This window comes from Gymnogyps californianus, chromosome 9 (assembly GCF_018139145.2).
Source record: "Gymnogyps californianus isolate 813 chromosome 9, ASM1813914v2, whole genome shotgun sequence".
In the NCBI taxonomy this organism is placed as follows: domain Eukaryota; kingdom Metazoa; phylum Chordata; class Aves; order Accipitriformes; family Cathartidae; genus Gymnogyps; species Gymnogyps californianus.
Window position 1 is genome coordinate 3165869 of NC_059479.1, and position 22943 is coordinate 3188811.

The 22943-nt window shown below is 34.3% G+C and overlaps 1 protein-coding gene across 1 annotated transcript in view; it reads left to right on the plus strand.

Annotated features, from left to right (window-relative positions):
- LOC127019517 (connector enhancer of kinase suppressor of ras 2-like) overlaps positions 1-22943 on the plus strand; it is a 211649-nt gene that overhangs the window by 131328 nt on the left and 57378 nt on the right. Inside the window, exons 9-12 of the mRNA XM_050901586.1 lie at positions 11041-11187; positions 19431-19564; positions 20160-20365; positions 21450-21506. Coding sequence (XP_050757543.1) covers positions 11041-11187; positions 19431-19564; positions 20160-20365; positions 21450-21506 — 544 coding nt within the window. The remainder of the gene's footprint in view (positions 1-11040; positions 11188-19430; positions 19565-20159; positions 20366-21449; positions 21507-22943) is intronic.

The following is a 22943-nucleotide window of genomic DNA, read 5'->3' on the forward strand; positions in this document are numbered from 1 at the left end:
ACTTCTGGTACGTCTTGCTGCAAACTACACTTAGCTGTGTTTCTTCTTCACCCAAGTTATCACAAGTTGTGATGATCAATATCATGCTTATAATTACCGTCATTTCCATTAGTGGACTACAATAATTCAAAGGCAACAGCTCATTAAATTTCCATGTAATCAATATTTTAATACTAGTAAGACCAGCTCATAAAATGAGGTGTAACCCATTTGAAATTAATGACTGGGGGGGGCTGTTGAGTAACCTTACAAAACAAAGGCTTCCCTATCTGTGGTGGTCTTACAGGTTTTCCAGAGCTGTAAACTGTCTTGCTCACCAAGTAGAGCAGCATGGATTTGTGCCTGCACAAAGTCCTCACTAGAACCCAACATTTCCTCATGCCAGCCTTTGACTCCACAGTTTAGCAAAAGGAAGTGCTAGTAGAAGTAAAATTGTAAAAGAGAAATATACAAGGCAGTTTGAAATTATATCTAGCTAAAGTGTGCTTGTTCAGCTGCTTTGTACTTCTCACTTCTCTCACAATGTTCTCCAGCCGTTTTTCTTGCCTGGTAGTTGGTAGTGCCATTTCTACCATTAGTTTGATTTCTGGACTGGAGATTAAATGCTTCTTTTCTCTCTCTCTCTCAATGTCACTTCTTCATTCCCTCTAAAATAAAATTGCAGCAAAAGTTTCATTGATTTACAACCAGTTATGATGGCTTGCATTTTCCCTTTACCTTGTTCTGGAGCTGAAAGAAGTGGAGTGTTTCTTTAATTCTCTAATGTATAATTCTGTTCAATTTATTTCATATGAAGCATTTAGCACTGCCCTGTGAACAGGCAAATTATTACATTTAGTATCGTAAATACTTCCTGGGTTGTCACAGAATTTTCAAGATAGATAGTTAAAATATTATTTACAATATATCTATCCGGTGAAATCCATGGTCTCCAGTCTCATGTTAGAGTCTCATTTCCATAGAGACTCTACTTAAAGCATTAAAAGCCTAGGTGATAAAAGTATAGGGGTTAGTGTTATTTCTTATTCCTGCTTTTACCTGTTCATTGGTAAGGGAGGCTCCATGCTTTCATAAAATGTATACACAGCTTAAGTTATATAATGTAAAGATGCAGAAATATACTTTCTTCAGATATTTGTATGCTTCAGAGATTCTGCATCCAACAGATTTTATCTTTATTGTCCTAACAAAGACATTTTCTTACGATTGAAGTTTCTGTAGCATTTTGGTAGTCTATCAAATATAAATCCCATTCAACACAATGTGTTTTGAAAGAATCTGTTCTGAAGATGATTGGATATAGTTATTTTGTATTGCTACTAGTGAAAATACTTCCCTGATTAGAGAAAGTATGAATCTCTTTTAATAGATTCCAATCCTATAACTGACTACTGGCATCATTTAATCTGATTTTGACTGAACTAGGCCAATGTATTTTCTAGATAAATTCATATTCGCTCATTTAATAAGATAATTTGAGTTTTAAAACTTTCATTGATGTTCCCACAACCTGTAATAAATTCTTCCAGTAGTTAATTATTCTCATTGCTGGGGAAAAAAATAGTCATTTTATTTGTAGTCTACATTTGTCTGGCACAAGCTTCCAGTTCTTTGATCTTGATATATTTTTATCTATTAGATTGGAGAGCAGGTTTCTCATTTAGGTATTTTCAGGATGCAATCAAATTACCTCTTCCCTTTTTTTTTGGTAAGCTAGATAATTTGAGCACTTCCAGTTTGTCATCCTAATGCATGACCCTCCTCAACAACCTCTTTAAATTCCCAACTGTAATACTTTGCATATTTAACATTGAGTTACAGAGCTGTCCAGTGAAAGCATTCATTAATGGGTAGGGCAGCACTCCTGTGCTAAAATAGTACAAATGAGACTACATTAATGTAGCCATTACCAGCTAGCTGTTTACTCTTTTTAAAAGGTTTGTGTTCATTTTTCATTCATACATAGGGAAAATGAAACTAAGAGGACACTTTTTGATTTTTTTCCTTTAAAAACAAAACCTGTAATTTCAATGTAAGTTTGACTGTTTCCATCAGGAAGTCCATTTTAAGAGAAGAATTATTATCTGTTTTGAAACTGCGAGAGGAGTAACCTTTTAAACAGGTTTAAGAAGATGTAGGCTTGCAAATAGTTGTACTGTCCCCGCATTCGAGTGGAGTCAGCACAGATAACAGCATTTCTAATCCTGGAGGCACTTCTCTGGGGTTGTATAGCTATAGCAGAGGATTAAGAATGCTGACAGTGTCAGTCCCATTGAATTGCTGGATGTGTGGAGTTAAGCATTTGGGGATTGATGTAACTAGAGTATTTTGGTTGTATGTTTTCAAAATTATCCTTATTACCTACAATTAGTACACTCATTTTATATAAAGCATTATCTGTATTAAGAAAGAAATATCAGATAGCTAGGAGGTAGCTATATTCATACGCTTTTTTTTTCCCCTGAAACCATATACAAATATATTAAAAATATTAACAAAACAAGACCACTTGTTTTAATTTACTTTTCAAATAACTTTTAAATGTAGTTGAGAGTTTTAAAAAAAAAAAAGAGTTCAGAAAGTATCAAAGGAAAGCAACTTACAAATTAAATAATGCAACAGTTGAAAGAGTTAAAAATAAAAGACTTACTACGTGGAATCTGGTCTAACCAAGGAACACTCTGCAATACAATTATAAAGATCAAAGAAAAAATAATAGTACTTTAAGCAAGAAATTAATTAAATCAGGCGATTCACCACTGGCTGTTAAGATCATTTAATCATAATCCAATTTCCTTATTTGCTTTTCTGCTTGTTCTTCTTGCTCATTAGATTTTAATAAAATAGCATAAGAAACTTTTAAAATAAGTTATACATTCTAAATTAGTGCCACTCTTTTTTTTTTCTCTACAGTAACAACAGGTACTAGTTCTGCCAGTGCCTTGTAGATTTTTACTTCCTCCCTTATAAAATTATACAGAAGTGCTGAATATGCCACTGTACATTTATTTGTTTGCAAAATTAATAATTACACCTTAGGTTCCGTGGATAGTATATTTTCTGCTGCTAGTTGAAATAGTAAATTTCATATTGTCATTTTTTTTTTTAAGTTGTTTTATATATGGGACATGATTCTTTAGTCAGAGAATTGGGACTGTCATGCAGTGAAAATAGGGTAAAACTAAAGCTAAGATAGTCACTAGCCAAGAAACACTTGTTTCTTTCAACTTTCCGTAACAAGGATAGTATCAAACATAGAACAAAGAGAAGAAAACCAGTCATAACAAATATATAGGTATATACATATTCAGGATGGAAACAAAGTTGGATAATTTAATGCCAAATCATCTACATCCCACTTTACTGAAGAGACTGAAATTTTCAATTACAAGTCCCTATGTAAGGATTTTTAATGAACTGTCTGCTTTAGGATAACATTGTATGCTGGGGAAATGTAAGAAGGCAAAACTTACTAGTCAATACTTCGCAACATTTTGTAGGTGACTTAGAGAGGACACGACAAAAGGATAACTAAAGACACGAAGGAAAATGGCATGTTAGGTGAAATGCAGCATAAACTTATGAAAATTAAATTGTGTTAATGTTCTACCTTTGATAATTTTTCAGACAACAGAAATATTGCAGATCCAAACAAGTATTGATCTAGCTGTCTGACCGTCTGTAAAATATTTGATCTACTTCTGTATAAAAAAGTGTTTGATAAACTAGGGAAAACTGACTTTTCAGAAAACTGAAAACTTTTTTTTGAGGATTAGAATCTGAAGGTCATTTAATAGGACAGAGAGCAATAATAATGCTTTTAGTAATTCCTGTTGAAAGCTAGATATTACTCAGGAGCAACTGGCAAGACTCCAGAAGTCAGAATGTAGTAATTAATCCCAAATCAACTGAGCGCCATAGAGGTGATGTGACTGAAAATGGCAAAGATGAACTCGGAATTAATCAGGAACAAGTTTCCAGGAGAAACAGAGTTTTAATGCCATTGTCTTGACATTGGTAATATCTTGTCTGAAATACTGTGTGATGTTTGGGTCATTTACAGTCATCAAAGGTGTGGAGTTACATATGAACATTAAAAAAAAGTAATGGGTAAAAAAGATAATGTATCATCTGTCTCATATGAAGAGGATTTTTTTAAGGATTTCAATTTGGTTAACCCAGGCAGCTAGGTCTGAGACAGAATTCCTCTTTCTTAAGAGACAGAGGCTATAAAGACCAGAAAGAGAAAGAACTCTTTAAGGTAAAAAACAATGTTGTGCAAGAGCAAGCATCCATACAAACATCTGTAAGTAAATCTGTGGTAGAATTTAAGAGGTCTGTCTAGGATGGTGTTTGAAGAACTGATGAAAATGATTGCGTTATAGTTGCCTGCAGCTATGTAGAAGAGTAGACAAATGGATGTAGTAGCCTAGAAGGGCTCTTTCAGTTCTAACACCTTTGCTTTGTTGTGTAACATGTTTGTTATGTTATCTCTAAATAGCTGTTGGTTTTAACTAATGTGGTTGCATTTTCATACTTGATAAGGTGGTTATTTGGAATGATGGATGCTATGGTTTCAACACTTAAAGGGGGCTTGTAAGAAAGATGGGGACAAACTTTTTAGGAGGGTCTGTTGCGATAGGACAAAGGGTAATGGTTTTAAACTAAAAGAGGGAAGATTTAGACTAGATATAAGGAAGAATTTTTTTACGATGAGGGTGGTGAAACACTAGAACAGGTTCCCGAGAGAGGTGGTAGGTGCCCCATCCCTGGAAACATTCAAGGTCAGGTTGGACAGGGCTCTGAGCAACCTGATCTAATTGAAGCTGTCCCTGCCCATTGCAGGGGGGTTGGACTAGATGACCTTTGAAGGTCCCTTCCAACCCAAACTATTCTGTGATTCTAAATACGTGATCAGCAGCCTAATACCCTTTCACACTGTTCATTGTCAAATTACATACTTTAAATTAAGTGTGTCAAGAGCCCTGGCACAATGAAATAATTTCAGCACTAATTTACTGGTGTTAAGATATTTATTGAATTAATATCCTAGGTGTATGTTTGTTGAATTGTAAATTTGAGTCTTAATGAGAGCTCATTTTAGATGGAGGTAAATCTGTAAACGTAGTGCCAGGTCACACCATCTGTGTTTCAGCACACAGTGTGTTGTGAAATACAAGTAGGAAAAGGAAAGACAAAAGATGTCATGAGAATTACAACTTCTTCCCCCAAAAGATGTCATTCTGTTTCCAAACAAATTGCCATATGTTACTTATTCTCAGGATTCTGCATTTCAAAAAGGCTTAGTAATGCATGTCTTCCAGTAGCAGATCTTGCATCTTCTAGGAATCTTGCTATATTTCTCCATTAGTTCATGAAAATAACTATGTAAAATAATGGGAGAACTTTCGTTTTTCCATCATCAATTTTGTTAGTAACAGTTACAATATTAATAAGAAGAGTGAATCAGCTACAGGTGTTAATGACGAGCTTCCCATTCAGTGACAGAAAGTAGTCTTATGATCTTCCAGCACATTTTTGTCTAATAATAATTTCTGATTTCCATGTTAATCAAACCAATTCCCTTGATTAATTCCCTAATGAGGCAAAGTGAATTATAGACTTAAAATACGAAAGGATGATAGTCCGTTTCCTTAACAAAAAGTTGAGTTTACACAAGCCTTTTTTTTTTTTTTTTTTTAAATGCAAATATGAAGAGGGGTCATACTCTTGAGGTTCAAGTAAGTATCCAGATGGCTTTGATTATGTATTTGAAGAGCCTTGGGGGGAAACATCTGTCCTGGTTCATGTAAGGGTTACTGCAGTCAAAGCAGAATTACTTGTTTTCAGGTGGTGTGCAATATAGTACGTTCTAAATATTTAGAAAATATTCTGTGCGATTGATTTCCAGGTTAAATGCTTATCAAGGTTGTTCTTAAAGTCCTGTTTAGTTAATGCTCTGTCTCTCTCCATCCTAGCTAAAATTAAAGCTGGCATCTGATTTAGTGAGTAGAATATGCAAGTCTCGCAAACAAATTAAGGTGTAACCTACCTGCTTTCTGTGAGGTGCACTCTGTATTTTTGTATTTCTTAGAACTTTTTCATTCTTCAGAGTCCTGATAGATGTTTAGGGTTTGATAAGGCAGTGAAGGAACTGAGGAACCACACTTCTGCTTTATCCCAGAATTTTCAGGAAAAGCAAAGAAAGGAATATAGGTATTCTATCCACTATGCACTCCTAGTTCCTCTGTCCGAGCTGTGTCTTCTAAATTTGTACCATAACAAATACGTATAATGTGTTTTGAAGGAATTGGCATGGAGGTGAATAACTCTTGTGGTGGTTTTGGCTACTGGACTCCTTTGATAAGCACCATCATGTTCAACAGTCCAGCTATTTTTTCAGTTCCTTTTAATAGATGAATGTATCATGCACTTAATGCCTGTGCAGTTATCCACAAATGCACTGGTTTATGTTTTCTTCAGTCTTTTTGTGTGTGTGTCTGTAACATTAAGAATTTTTTTTATTAGTTTGTTTTTCATACAGATCATCAGTGAGTCATCATGGGCCAGGTAGCCTTTATTTTAAAAAAGGAGAAAAAGCGTTTGTCCAGCATGAACAGAGTTTGGATTTACAAAAATGCCAAAATCCCTATTGCTGACAGTAAGCATTCTGAATCCCATTCATACAAATCTAGATCTTCTAAATGAGAAGGAACAAAGTCGATATAGGGAGACTCTAAAGAAGATATTGGAGAACTAGGAAACAAACTAGTTTACTGTTGGCTAATGAAAGTGAGTTATGTTTTTCTGAACATACTAGTTATGCAGTCCCAGCTACAAAATTATCAGGATTAGGTATAAAAAATTACTACAGCATTGTGGATATTTAAATCATTATACTTTTATGGTAAAGAAATCTAATATTGTAGGGATTAATACTTTTGGAACTATTATTTTTAAAGTTACTATATTTTGCAGTTTCCACTAATTATCTGGCTTGTACTTTCTATGAGAAAACTAACAAATCCTTTAACATAGACAGTAGTACACAATTTTTTCCTGGAGCCCTCCTTTCCACACTGAGGATGTACAAACCAATAAAAATTATTGATTAGAGCAATCCTAAGTGTAAACCACCAAAATCTTAAACTTCTGCCTGCCTCTTACCATTTTCAGTGAGTTGTTTTGCATTCTTCTAGGTTTCTTCCATATTTAGCATCTGAATTGAAAAAAAATTTTTTTGGTTAAAACTACAAGTCAGTCATTTTAAGCCAGTAAATATCAAAGTTTCTGTGATTCTAATCTTTTGACAAACTCTGTGTGTATCACTGTGGTAGCAATTCTCATTGCTGGCCCCTGACTATTTTGTATGTTCTTTGAGTTATGAAGTAAGACTACAGCAGGCGTGTGGCTTTCCACATTCTAGGTTTTGTAGGCCCAGTTTATAAAGAGATAAAAAATAGCACACTGTATTTCAATATGCAAATATGTTTAGCAAAGAACAGTGTACCATGACTAGAGCTTTACTATGCTGTGCAAAGATGACATAATAATGTCCTTCTGAATTTGTTGATTTGAATGTAATGGCTATCCCAATTGCTCCAATTTTTTTTATTCAGGAAAATAAAAAAAGTATCACATTAGTCTTTTTTTTCCTTCATTAGTCTAATTTTAATGTTAACTTTCATTACTGAGTGAAATATCTTAACCCATATTGTAGAATCTGATTAACTGAATGTATATGCTAAAAATCTTAAAGGAGCAAAATACTCTTTTGCTGAATACATCTTACCATAGCTAGAAGTTAGTAATTGCTATTAAAGACTGATTCTTTAAGAATAAATTTCAAAATCTGTCTCAAGGACTGGTTTTCAACTAAGATTTTTAATCTACTGTAATGACTTCTATTTTTTCAAAGATATTTTTAGTAATACAATTTATAATAACATGTCCAAATTCCTAAGAGCATTTTATCATCGCCTAGTAGTAATGACTGCAGAGTGTTCTCTAATAGATCTTGGTATTTAATGGTTTTGTCATTAAGGTTCTCATTGGAATAATTTATCATGAACTTAATTATTTATCATTCTTTTCTAAAAGGAGCTCATGAAACTCTAAAGATTTCAGCATTCTGAAAATTACATTAATCTATAAAAATCAAAAATAGTTCATTTTTAATTCTATAATTGAGTAAAAAAATTTTATGTAGCCTCTGTCGTTTTATAAACAAAGCACAAACTAGAAGAGTTCGTTTGGAATGTAAGTTGACATATTTGCATTTGTTTGGCTGTGGCCTGTTTATAATTACTACCATTTTCTCGTTTCCTGTGGCCAGTGCATTTTTAGAAAGTTTTCAATAGAAGAGCAATATTAAAAATAGAAAAGAACTTTAAAAAGCTATTAAAATCCTCTTCAGAATTATGACACATATTGCAGTTCTCTCCAAGCCGAATGTTCACACTTGGGATCCTGGCTTTGGCCCACTGTGGAGACAGGCTAGAACCTTATAGTTTGTATCTTAACTTCTCTTCAGCCCTTATAAGAGGATTTTAATTGAAATCTCTTCAAGGTTGCCTTTATTATTTTCCCTCCACCTTCATGTGTAATCAGATATTATCTTCCTCTAAGAGGAAGTAATTATAAACTATACCTGATATAATATGATGATATATGTAGACTGCTCTGATTCTGAGCACCTAAATCTTTTTCTTCCCCCCCCCCCTTGTTTTTTAATAGCAGTGGGAATAGACACTTTGGTCAGAACGGCAATTATGATTAAAATGTTACAATGAACTCTGACAGGTCAAACATAGTCAAAAAGTATAGCAAATATTACAGCACTTAATGCTTGCATATACTTGTACAGTTACTGCTCTTGTATTCCGTAAGCTTTTCATTCTTAAATGTTCACTTTAAGGCTGCTGCAATTTGGCCTCAGTAAGATTGTGTCTGGAGAACTGCTGTACGAACACAGCATTCTAATTCCTGTTCAGTACAGATCTGCTTGACACTAGGGCTTAAGACTTGTGGTAGTTATAACATTTATGACAGGTCTTTACTATGGTCATTTATTACTACTGTAAAAATCTGCCATGTTTGGAACAGCAAATGGAGGGACGAGTTTAATACAGGCACTTTTAGAGGTGCTGGGGGCTCAGCTTTTCAGTGAAAGAAATTGACTTTTGCAAAAAATATTCTGTGCGGGATTGGACCCATACTGCTTTCTTTAGCAGAACTGTGGGTAGAAAGTAACCATCAGCGTTCATATTAAAACCTGACTCACTTAAGTACTGTTCTAAAAAAGATACAATATTTAAAAGGGTAAGTGGAGAGCCTATCCTGCACCTATTCACTTTCCTTGAGTGGCAAATCTAGAAATCATGTGTAAATAGGAGAAGATGCAAATAAGTAAGGCTAGGAAAATCCTCCAAAGTCCTCCCTATAAATACTTATGTATGCCTTGCTGTTTTCCAGAGCTGAATGTGAACCAGTAACCTAATTGTCACTTGCAAGTGTTGACTTTTTCCAGTAATCCCTTTCTAGGTAGGCTTGTTCTTGTAATTTGAGTTGCTTCAGCGAGATCCTTGGTATATCTCCTGAAAATAACAGGCTGAGACTAAATGGAGGCAATAGCTCAGCCCTTGGGACCCAGGGCTAAGGTTAGGTGTGAGTAACTAAGAGTCTGCTTTAGTCATACCATTTTTCTGACGCCAGTGGAAGAGAGACAAATTTCAAAATTTGTGGTCTAAGTCTGGTTATCTAGATCAGGTCACAAGTATATTGACAAAAAATACAAGCTTTAGAAGTGAACGTTAGCAAATCCTATAAGGATTGCAATATATTTCTGTTCATCAGTACTAATTTGGGTGTTACATAGGATACTTTTTTTTTTTAAGACTAATATTAAAGAAACTTCTTCAATAATAATGTTACTCAGGAAATAGGGCAAGCCAACTTTAATTCACTGTGAAGTGCTAAGTGGTAGGAATTTCTTATTTTATTCATAGTGAACAAGCTAATGCATCGGTTGCATATAGGAAGGGCAAAAGGACTGCTGAATGGAGCCAAATTTATTCTCTTATTTAAACTAGTACAATTCCACTGATTTCCGTGGTGTAACTTGAAAGAAAGATTGGTTGAGGTTTAGAAAAATGTGAATTTTTATTAATTTCACTTTCAGTTCTGAATTTACATATCTGATTATTTTGATACCCTTTTTTTGGTTGGTTTTTTCTCCTGTGCCTGGGGAAATATGGATAGAAATTCAGCAGCACTTAAGTGTGTAAGAAACTGCTTTTATCATAAACATCTTTATATCCTGTCGTTTGTATTATTATTCACTTTTAAAACCCCTTCAACCATTCAGGATAATAGGATAGTGTAAACATTCATTTACAAAAAAAAAAATCCCATAAAAATACATTTTGTGTTTTCATGTATAAACAGTTCATAGTAAATTCATATTTAAATAATCAAGAAGATTAAGAAATGTCTCTAAGTAGCTTTTTGTGAGTGGCACACATAAAATCCTTTCGGTACTAGTGATGTTCTTTTTTATGGCTATGTTTACAATTTATAGTAACTTGGATTACTCAGCTCTATCCAGGGGCTGTATAGATAAATCAAGTAAATGATCATTTATCTTCAGTTAGGATCTTAAAGCTGTTACATATATGTTACATATGTTGCTATATCATAGTCTGTCTTCCTCCTCAGCAGTGAATGTTTCAACTCAGGATCCAGATTGAAATTATTTCATGACTTCTAGTCCTCATCATTTGATTTAAAATGTATGGTGATCTCAAATTACTAAAAGGAAGATGGTGTTCACTTATGCCTTATTTTGTTGAGAAACGTAGCTCAAAAAAAATCCAGCTTCAGCAGCATCATTTCTGTCCAACAGAAGTAATCAAACACAGTTTATAAAAACTGCTTATGTTTGCAAAGAGTAGGCTGTAATAGATCTTTTCAGTTAGTAGAAGACTTCCTTCACATTTAAAGAGAAAGCCTTCAAAATTCAATTATGGAATTTTTCCTTAGGTTGGCTGGCAGTTAAAGAACCTAGTAAATGCGTTGCGGGAAGACCCAAATGGAGTAATTTTAACCCTGAAAAAACGTCCTCAGAATACCCTGGTTTCTGCTCCTGCCCTTCTGAAGAATGTGAGGTGGAAGCCTCTTGCACTTCAGGTAAGAAGGCTGTTGCAACACTGGTGTCATGGTAAATCCTTTACTCTATTCAAGAGAAAACACTAGAATTTCTCCTTCCAGTGAAAGGAACAGGAGCCTCTAAAAAGTCCCAAATTCCTTTGAAATAGGGTGCTGAGATAAGTATGTGTGGCAGTACTGTATGTGTCAATAAGATTGTTTTCCTCCATTTTTTCGTGAAGTTGGGAGCCACAGGAATTCATAGAAGGAAAGAACATTTACAGATAGTGTTACTGAAGAACGAGGCAGCCCAAGGTTCAGTAGCTTGCTTTGACTGGCAGAGGCAACATTGCCTCCCTGTTTCCATTATGTCACAGTCTGTCAAAACTGCTTGTTTGTAATGAAGCGTGTCAGACCTTTTAAATTTCAGGAAAAGCCTACTTCTGTTCCACATCTCTCATCAAGTTTGAGGTTTTGGTAGCAATGTTAATAGAACCTCTGATATTTTCTGCATACTTGTTCCTTGAAAACCTGTTGATATGGAAAAAATTAATTGTGAACAACACAGCTGGTTCTTCCTACAGCATATGTAGGAGAAACTGACTCACAGTAAAAAGACTGAATTCAAAATGTCATTATTAAAGGAAGTTTTTTGAGTAAGTTAGTAACTATGCATGTTTATCTTTAATACTATATAACATCCTGTAACAAGCTTATGCACTTTCATAATGTGGAAGCTTCACAGAGTTGTTTTGTCTGGATCACATGATACGTGAATGTGTTTCCGAATAATTTTTAAATTAACAAAACAAAGCAAACCCTTCAAGCCTATCCAGGCAAATTTCCTTCCTGCCTGGCACTTCCTGAATCTTTCATTCCTCAAAGTGCCTAAATCCTATACAGCTGCTTCACTTAAGGAGTTTGTGTAATCCTTGCAGCTCAGGAGTGCTGACACTTGGGTTCAGTGCCATCTTTCCTTTCTCTGTGACTGCCTCTGGGAGAGAGGAAAGGGGCATTGTGACACCCAGAGGAGATTCGGAACTCTTCAGATTTTTCTGTCATAAGGGTGCAGGAATAACCTTGTTTAGGGTTAAACAACTATTTAAAAATACCACCCAGAGATCAACTCCCAACTTTGCTCTAGCAAGATGATTATGTATCTACTCGTGAGCTTCACATGAAGCCTCCAGGGGCAGCAAAATGGAAATTGCATTTGCAACAGGGATTCCATAGAGATCCTCTCTTTATATTTGTACATTACAGAATCATAATTCACAAGCAGCACCAGTTCTGGAAGTTTTGTCAGTGTGAAAACAATATGTACTGTATACGTAGCACAGTATTTTCCATAAAACATGCCAACCTTTGTCATGGTAGCCAGATAAGTGAAAGTGCACCAAGTGATTTTTGTGGAATTATCAACAGTTTCTATTTTTGTGATGTGTCCTCTCCTGATGACCCAGAACACAAAAGCCCCTGAGGTGCTTTAAGTGTCATTCTCACTAGGATATGTTTCTTCATTATCAGAGAATAGTGCAGTGAGGGATTTAAATAAAAATATAAATCACTTAGGAAAATAAAAAAGCATTGCCAGTGTTACTACTTAACAGTAGATTTTGTAATAAGATGTCGAAAACCAACTTTAGGTTTTCTTTAGCATCTTTAGGTAGTCTTTAGTCTTCATGCCACAGAGGCAAGCTCAAGTATTAGGACCTGGATACATTTCAGGACACAGTTTTTGGTTTTGCCTGTTTCCTACAGTTCTCACCTGGATCTAGTATTATTTATTATTGTCATTAATGACTTGGAAGTAGCATGATTAAATTTCAAGATGATAATAAAGCTTGTGTTTCCTGGACAGCTGACATAACAGCTTGATGCTGCTGGAAAGCAGTGATCTCACTTCCCTCTCCCTGTTCTTGGCTGCAGAATGTCCTTTCCTTTGTTTGACTTTGGCATTTTTTAGACTCTCTAGATCAGTTTAATTGGTTGAATTGGTAGGAAGGCTTCTGGCTTTATATATTTGTTTTTCTGGAGTTTTCTACCACTAATGGATTAAATTGGCTCTTACAGAACAGAGGCTGTCAGAGGCTATTGACAGACTTTCAGAAATAAGCAGAATACATTCAGCATAGACAGAAGGTTTTATACTTAGACAAAAGTAACCAGCTGCATGAATGTAGGATATGGAATGACCAGTTAAGCAATAATCTGTAGACAAAGATCTCAGTTAAAGTAGATCAAAACTGAAAACAATTCAGCAAATGTCGGACTGTCACAAAAAAAGATAACGTATGTGGATATGTTATATTTCATGGTGTGTTACATATATGGATCCATACATATATTGCTCTGCATGTGTTACTTGTCATGGTGCATTACATACCCATATCTGTAACGCATCATGAAAAACAACACAAGCAGAGCAATTCTTCCATTCTGATTTAGTGTTGGTAAAAAACAAAAGCAATACATAATTAGGGAAGGAACAAAGGAAGTAGGATTTAAGATTTAAGAACTTGAAATTCAGAGGCCAGAAATAATATTTTTTAACTCAGGTTGGTGCTTAAGGCATTTATAGGTGTTATTAATAATTTTTTCCACAATAATTATGTTTAAAATTATACCACATAGTTAATTTATGAATTATTAATGATACAGAATCTGTGAATCCTTATAAAATTTATTTCTTGGTCTCATTGTAGTATTCCTTTGCTGTATATCGTTTCCCTTGATGCTTAATTAACAACAGCAGAATGTTAACATATGCCGAAGTTCTATGCTACAAACATCTTTCAGTGAGACATGTCAGTCATACCATTTTCTCATTTTGTCTCTAGTTTGGCATTGTATGATATTAGAAGACTATTTTCATTTTTAAACTCTCTGATTATCTTCCCACTCAATATAAAATGGTTCTTTCATCTGCAATGGCAAATAGTGCTCTGTTTTTTATAAAAGTGAGCATACCGGCAACTTCATTCAAATGAAATACAACATTTATTGTATTTTTTCCTTTTTATTTGCAGAAATTTTCTGATTGGAATAATCCTTCCTGTTAGAACTACTTGATCCAGAACATTAAACTTTTTATTATTTAGCTCGAGATATAGAATCTGTCAAGTGATAGTAGTAAAACTTAAGTCAACAGTGACAATTTTGTAATAATTCTTATGTATTAGAAAATACATGTTATGCTTTGCAACTTTATAAGTATCTTCAGAATAATTCTAGCTAAGTAACTCATTTCAGATTTTGAAAACCATATGAATTCGGAGAGATGTTGCTTTGTACAAAAGATAAATTCTATAGCATTCTGAGAACAGATGCTTGTAGAGTGAAAAAAGGAGAATAACAAGTTGGTGTATACCAGTTCTTGTATACCACTCAAATTAGTTCGCAGTTCATAGGTCAGGTACTGTACCCTGATAGAATTGCTCAGATGAACTCTGAAATTATGTGCTGCCCATTTACTTTACTATCTCAGTGAGAAATATCTTGGGCAAGGGAAGACTTGTAACACCTCAGACAAAGAAAATGCAGCAAGTAAGAAAGTTGTATTCTGTTCCCTTAAATGTCTTGTATCAGAGGAGATGGTGAACAGTCATTTCCTTTTCATCTTAATGCTACTCATGCTTTTGTTGACTTCTGTCATATTCACATGTATTTCATTGTGTTCTCTTGCTCTGAGGGCAAAAATTATTATTTACACATCAAAAAAAGGTATTTATTTCAAGTTTCAAAAAGTAAAAATCCACAAGACTTGAGAACACTGTGAATGTACCTGCTGTTTTACAGCACAGCTATACCAATTTACCAGTATGCGAGAAATACTCAACAATATTGAGAGTTCCACTTCTTATTGTGAGTAGTGTTTGTATTGTTGAACATTTAATGTTTCTGAATAGCAGCTTGTCCAATAAGCAATTAGTCATCTATATCACTGGCATGAATGAATCTGCTCTGACAAAAATTACACACTGTAGGAATTTATAGGGTGATACGCAGTTACAAAGCCCCATTTTCCCTTACCGCAGGCAATCCATGTAGAAGAGTGACGCCTGTGTGTTTTCTGTGAATTCACCCATCAGGGGAATTCTGGGGACTGAGTTTATTCCTTCAAGGGAGAAAGCAGAGACTCAGTACCCCATCCTTAATCTTCATACCCCCTCAAAAGGTAAGGGATGTCCATGTTCAAGCCTCCTGTCGCTGTACCACCAGGCTTTACCAGCTTCCTGCATCTTGTCCTGCTATTTTTTGCAGGATGTGCTGGGGTCATGTTTGTTGTTTTGAACAGCACTTTTTGAATAGAGACAATATTTAATTATCCCCAATACTTGTAAAACACACTCAGAATCACAGAAATGTATTTTGTTTCTGAAACAGTTTTAATTTTTCTGTTTGGCAAACAATTGTTTATTTCTGACGAGTGTTGAATTTACATTTTGTCTTTCATTTCTATTCTGGTATTTCAGCATTGCTTCATCATTTTACTGGTAATTAGCTATTCTCATTAAAAACTTTGAATAACATACAGCAGATACCTAAAGTGTCCCTTTTCAGAAGTCCTCTATAATCAAATGTGTTTTCCTTGGGATTTTTTCACCTGTGGCTGTATTTGCACACACCTCATCAAACATTCATTTGTACACACACACTGTCAGTATAATCACTTTAAGTAATTGTATTGGAATTGAGATCTAAGATTTAAAGAATTGACTATGTCTGTTTAATTGATAGTCCTGGTTGGGATGATATTCACTATTTATTAAAATTACCTTTTTGGATTTGGTATAATACTAAAATATTATATTAAACACTCTTATTAAACTAACTTTTTAATAATATTAAAAAACACCTGTACTATTTTGCAGATACCTAAACCCACTGAAATTCCATGTCTGACATCACAGACATATCTGGAGCTCAGAGTGAAGGTATACATCTTTGCTACCTTCACTCTGAGCTCCAGATCATAGAAGAATTATATTTGCTGGAATGATCTAAGTGATGACAGAGGAGGAGAAAGCAGGTGCTCTCTTCTCTTCATTAAAGACTCCCAGGACAGATGAGTGAAGAAGGTTTCTTGTGAGCAACTAGCAGAATCACCCGATATGGTTTATTTGGATTGGGTGCATCCTGTGAGAAAGGGATAGAAATAGGCATTGTTCCAAAGACATAATGGCTGGCAAATTCTTGGAAAGCACTGAAGACAGGTATTTTTCACAGAGAAGGTGGAGAACATAAGTGAAGCTGAGAGGGAGAAGGCATGAGACAGCTTATCTGAGAGCAATCATGAAGCAGTGTATTTTCTTAAAAACTTAAAACCCTTATATAGGGACAGTGAACTTCAAGAGCATGCATTTCTGTAAACTCAGTGGATGAGCTCTTACAGTATGCCATTTGAAAAGGCAAGCAGAGCTGGTATTTCCTGGGGAGGGAGGAGCACTCTTGGACCATTATTTTTCAGATGTGTTTATTGTGAAATTGTGAGAGATGGATGAATTACAGTAAGGTTAGAAAAACAATAAGTATAATGCTTGTCTTCAGAAAGGGGAAATGCAAGAGCCAGGGAACTGTAAGTCAGTCACTTAATATGCACAGTTTGCAAGCACTTGGAAGATAACAGATGAGTAAAAACAACATGAATTTATTATGAAGAAATCATTAAACAGATTTAATGCTCTTATGTGAGCAGTTAACTGACCTGGTAGATAGGAGAGAAGCTGTATATCTTACTCTGATATTAATACCTTTTCTCATGACATTCCCATAAGTATGGCATAGAGAATTAAGCACTAGGTGAAATTGAGATCAAATGGGTGGAAAATTACTGGATAACCTTGCCTAACAAATAGCTGTTAATGGTTCACTATCAAACAAAGGATGTTTCATTTAGTATTCAACAGATAGGTGATACGTGTGTGTTTGTTCCATGTTTTCCTGACAACCTGAAGGATCTGCTTACTAAATTTACATACAGTGCTAAACCAGGAGGGCCTGCAAATGCAATGGAGTTTTGGCTGGTAATTAAAAATTAGTTTGGAAAACTAGAAAAAAGCTCTAAAAATGTAATGAAATGAAAGAGGGGCAAGTGTAAAGTATTCTACTTGGAAATAATCAACTGCAGTTTTAAAGAATGTAGCAATTGAATAATATGGCAATAATTCCAAATAATGTGGAAATTACAGTAAAGAAAAAGCTGAATGTCATGTTGGAAGGAACTAAAATATCTGACTGAGACACATAAATAGGACTATAAAACACAAGATAAGTGAAATAATTCTTGTGCTTTATTCAGTATTAGTACAATCTCAGCTGGGTATCAAGTATACCTAGTATACACTGGGTACACATAGTCTAATCAATTGGAGAAAGTACAGAGCACACTACAATTCATTAGTGTTTTAGAAAACAAGCCCTATAATGGAACAATTAGGGTTTTTTTTCTTGTTTTCTAGCCAAAATAAGGGGAAACAGATAGTATTCAGAATGTGAAAAATAAGTAAGTTAAAGAAAAGTGAAAAGGAAAGTTGTCACTTTCTGGAATGGGTAGGACATGAATTGAATTAAATTGAAGCAAAAAAGATTACATTGCTATAAGGTTAGATTTTTAAAAATCTATCAGGAATAGCATGGCTATCACCCTCTTTGGGGGCAAATTGAACAGTCCTATTATCTCTCCCCACCCTTTTTTTCTATTGTCAAGTTCATTGACTAACCTGTAACCTTGAGAACTGCTGAATATACAACCATTGAAAAGAAATTATTCACAAGAGACTTGGTATGGGTAATTTCTTTTCTGATTCTGAAATGGAGTTTCTGCTTGTCTTTCTGTGATGGTGATAATTTATGTTTTGACCCATGGGAAACTGTATCCAGCTGGAGGTAAGTTGAGGGATTACCATTTAGTCTCTTTACTAACACTGCCACACCAAAACTGCAGAAATAATGGTAGTATTCTAAATATAGTGGTTGATACTGTGTATAAGGTGGTAGGCCCTAATTTTCAAAGATATGAGAAAGTAAAAGTAGTGAATGATTCTTGCCTTTGGCAGTCACTTCTTATCTATTTATATTGATAATATGAAAGAAACCTAAAACATTTGATCAGAGTATAAGAGGCTTAACAATAAGCATATAAGAGTAGTATAATTTGGACCCCTATGCAGACTGATATTCTCATGAAAAAATATCTTTTTTGGGTATTTAGGATTGCTTTTACTTTTTGCATCGCATAAAAATAATTTCAGTGTTTATCGCTAGAAGACAGAAAGCCTTGCCTTTAGAAAAAGATTATAATTGGTCTTCGTAGCTTTCATCCAATTTTTAGGTCACTGTGTTTTCCTTCCACCTGTAGAAAACTAGTTGTATCTATTTAAGTACAATTTTGTATTTGAATGGGAATTTTTCATATAAAAAATCTAAACAATAATACTAAATAAAAATATTTTCTATTTCTTCAATATAAACACAGACTGTACCTTGGTTGAAAAATATTGTCTGTGTGTATATCTTTGTATCCTGCACAGAATATTTGGTTGTAGTCCTTATAGCCATTGACTTGAGCTTCCCTATGGCATTTGAGTAAAAAAATTGTGATAAACTTCATTTAAAAATTAAAAAAAGCAAAAATCCCAGAAGACCCCCATACTTCATTAATACTTTTAATATTTATGATGCTCACATTTATTGCTTAGGTTAATTTATATTTCATTGCTAGTCCTATATTTGTATCACCATGGTAGAATCATCATGGCTATAGATTCAGTAAAAAAATAAGAAACAATAGATGACTATGAATTCTGTTTTCTTAAAATCTAGGTATTCTGTCCTTGTTAACAATAAATCTTCTACTGAAACCAACATTATGGTTATGAGCACTTTCATTCAGTGCAAGTATTCCAGAGTTCTGTAATTAATTTTTGTATTAATGGCATTTAATAGTGTTTGTCCTTCCTCCCCATATAATTGATTTTCTGCATTGGTTAAAAATCATATTTTGATTCTGAGTCTCAGATTTTCCCATGAGATGGCTTTTAAATTAAATTCACTGGTCTTTTATCAGTTTCTTTCATAACTAGTCTTGACCTCTTTGGTAAAACAGTGTTTCAGTAGACATCTTTTTGGAAGAAACTTCAGTGATCTGAAAAAATGGCTAATCTAAAAAAAAAGAGGTCAAGATTCCTAAAATTATTGGAAATTGTCCTAAATTGACTTCGTTGTTACTTGTAGTACAGAAAACATTAATTTATTCTTCATGTGCTTTTTTTTTTTTTTTACAGCCTGTAATTCCAACCAGTCCAACAAGCAGTTCTACAACACCAACAAGCACAATGGGCATATCCTCAAAAATGGAGAACTCTGCACTCCAGGATGTTTTCATTCTGTCTCCTATGTCAGGACTTTATGGCCCCAGGTATTTACATCCTAATGAATTTGAGGTTTTGAAAAATAAAATTTTATACTTTAATTTCACTAGATTAATAAAACCCAAACAAACAACAAGCCCTGCAATCAAACGAAATGTTTAGTAAAATTAAGAGCTAGAAATACATTAAGCAGCATATCATTATTTTGAGAGACTTAACTTTCACTTAGCTAGATACAAGTTGAGCAAAACCTGGTTTTAGTCCTAAACCAAGAAAGCATTTAAAGCAGTCTTTAATCATATACTTTTATTTACTTTTATGTGACCACTCCTATCTTATTCTAAAGCATGCATTTCTGCAAGGGAAACCCTTCCCTTCTCATGTTATACCAATTCCTTATGCTCCCTTTCAGATACTAGAAAACTCCTGAATAACTATGTTTGTCTTACAGTTAAAATGGAACCTAATGATGATTTCATTAATTTACATTTGTTGAATTGAATCACTTTTATGAAAGTTCTCACATATAGCATTTCAATTACAGGACTTTTTATTTGTAGTGTTTGGGAGAGACAGTTGTACACTTTAGCTTTATCATAAAATGGTTAATTTCTCCATAATCTTCTGATTTACTGGTTTTAGGGATGAAATTGGAATAATGTCTTGTGATGACATCAGCAAATTTGGAAAGTCTGGAATGAAAGGCTCTGAGTCTCCAAGCTATTTTCTGGAGCATGAAAGTGGGAAATACTACACCTTAATTGAAGGTGAAGGCCACCCTGTGAGCTCTGAGTATGAAAGAAGTAGAGCTACAGGAGTGCGAAGAAGAGAAAAAACACCCACTCATGGTAGGCTTGATTTCTTTAACATTTGTAAAAAGACCACATTTACAAATTGTGCTATTAACACTGCAACACCCCCAAATATCTGTCATGCTTTGTTAGACCATGATCTGTTGGCTCTGAATACTAGACAAAAGTTTATGTGAAGGAATAATTAGTATAATTACAATTAATTACAAGCTAACATTCATGACCAGGAGTGTGTAAGTTATTTATAGATTTATTCTGCAGTGCATACTTAAAATTTTGAATGATACTTAAGTTCATATTATTTGGATAGCTAGCGTCTTGATTTACTCAATTTCATGCACAAGCTCTTGGAGATTATTCTAGTTGCAATGTTCTGGGCCGTTAAACTTCAGTGGAGGGCCTGAAAACACTTACTTGTGGTATGAAGGTATCTATAAGATGTAAGGCCCTCCAAAATTCAGTGCTGTATTAAATGGATAGAATTACATGAGTAGTATCCTACAATGCATTTGTTAATACTAGAAATATATTTCAAAATCTTAGAATGGGGACTGCTTAAATATATAAGATGCTATTAAAACAATATTTCACTCTGGTTTTATACAGAAATTTCATGTGTATGTAAATCCATATGAGCATACAGGTATACAAACATATATGTGCTTGTATATGAGTATATGTATATATAAAAGGTGTTGCTGAAAATGAATTGATGAAATTTGTTTTGCTTATCTGTTAAAACTGATTTGCTTGGTGTTTGGTGAATTTTAGAAGAATACTACTGAAATACAGCAGTGTATTCTCCATATGTTTTCAGTGGTTTTATTTTCACGGCAGTAAGTTATTTTTGTCAAGTTTACAGACTTAAGATAAAAGATTTCTTTTAAAAACTGTAATTATATCTGATTTTGAAAATGGCATTATTTCTGAGCCTCAGAGAAAGCAATGACTCCTCCTTCTGATCATAGCATTCTATATGGGTAGGTGCTATCTTTTGATATATACATGTGATACCATTAATAAGTAGTTCATTCATCTAGTCTGAGACTAAGGTTTTTTCCTTTCTCGCATTTTGTTAAAAAAAGTTCCTAAATTTTTTTGTCTTTGATATCCACGAAAGGGAAAACCTCTCACAAGCTCAGAGTAGTAAAGAAAAATATGTCTGTGCAGAACACGGGTAATAAAAACATGCTGCAGTTCAATGGAGATAATACCAAAGGCAGTTATAGTGGAAGATCCAATAACAGCTGAAATGGAACACAGTTGGGGAGAAAAAAAGAAAAATCTTTAAGCACTCCAGGCACTGATTCTGTTGGTCTGCCATAGAACTGGTTAGTCTGGTGCAGGATTTGATACCATGGATGTTATTTAATGTAGTTTCCCATGCTTCTGTCAGTTGTTAGGGCTTTGAGATGATGTGGCTTTCTCTTCCCTGTTCTCAGACTGAGGTGTTCTTACCACCATAACTGTTAGAAGAGAGGGCAACTGATGGCCCCAGATGCCAAAACAGATTTTGATAGTTAAAATGTACAAGTATTTTCCTCTGTGAATAAATGTTTGCTGAGGTTTTCTTATTATATGTGAGATATCTATGGCATAGTTTACATAACTTACCTGGGTTAAGGTTTCAACTGCATTACCTTCTGGCTAAGATCAGCTAATGAGTGACAGTTAAGTAATTTCACCTGCTCTTTCGAGAGCTGAGAGGGTAGAATTCAAGTCTGAAAATATGACAGCTGTAAGGATACTTCAAATTACGTCAAGCTGCAGTGATAGTTCACTAGAGAGTGATAATTCACTGTAGCTAGACTTTCCCAACAAAGGACATCCAGCTTTCCAAGTGTTCTGGTTTTGTCATTCTAATAGTTTGAAAGCAATGTTATCTTACATTTATCAATTAAACAGAACTTTTGTCTTGTTTTTGTATTTTGCTAACTACAGCTGAATTTATGGTAAAAAATAGCAAAATAGCAATTGTGAAATGGACAGCATCGTTTATATATACATACTACCTTTTCAGAATAGGGAAATTCTAATAGATCTTTGTTATATATAGGGTATTCTTAGTAACTTGTGCAGCCATATACTTGATGCTTGAAAGAGCTGTAACACTGAAGAGTAGGATTCCATCTTAAGACTAGTAATATTCAGTCTTTATCTCCCTGATAAGTGACATCATTTTATAATAAAATTAGAATGAAAGATAAATCTTAACTGTGATTAAAATTGGAGCCAGATGGATGTATTTGGCTCACTTTCATAAATTCATGCTGCATGATGACTTAAAATGCTGGACTTTCTGCCTGATCCCAGTAATACACAAGATTTGTCTTGTGTTTATGATGGACAGTTCTGATTTTCTGTAACTTTGAAAATCTAGAAGGAATTTGATTTTTAAAGTCTCAGGAATATGCCTTTGTTTCAAAACAATTGCTAAACCAGAATTTTTTTAAACTACAGATTAAATTAATCTGTCAGTTAACAGACTTCCAAATCCAAATTTTGTTCTACTGTAGTAGAATGTTTTGTACTTTTTGACTTAAAGATGTCCATTTGAACCATGAAAGTGACCTTCACAATATGTCTTTTGGTGAAAAGACAGGATTTATGGTAG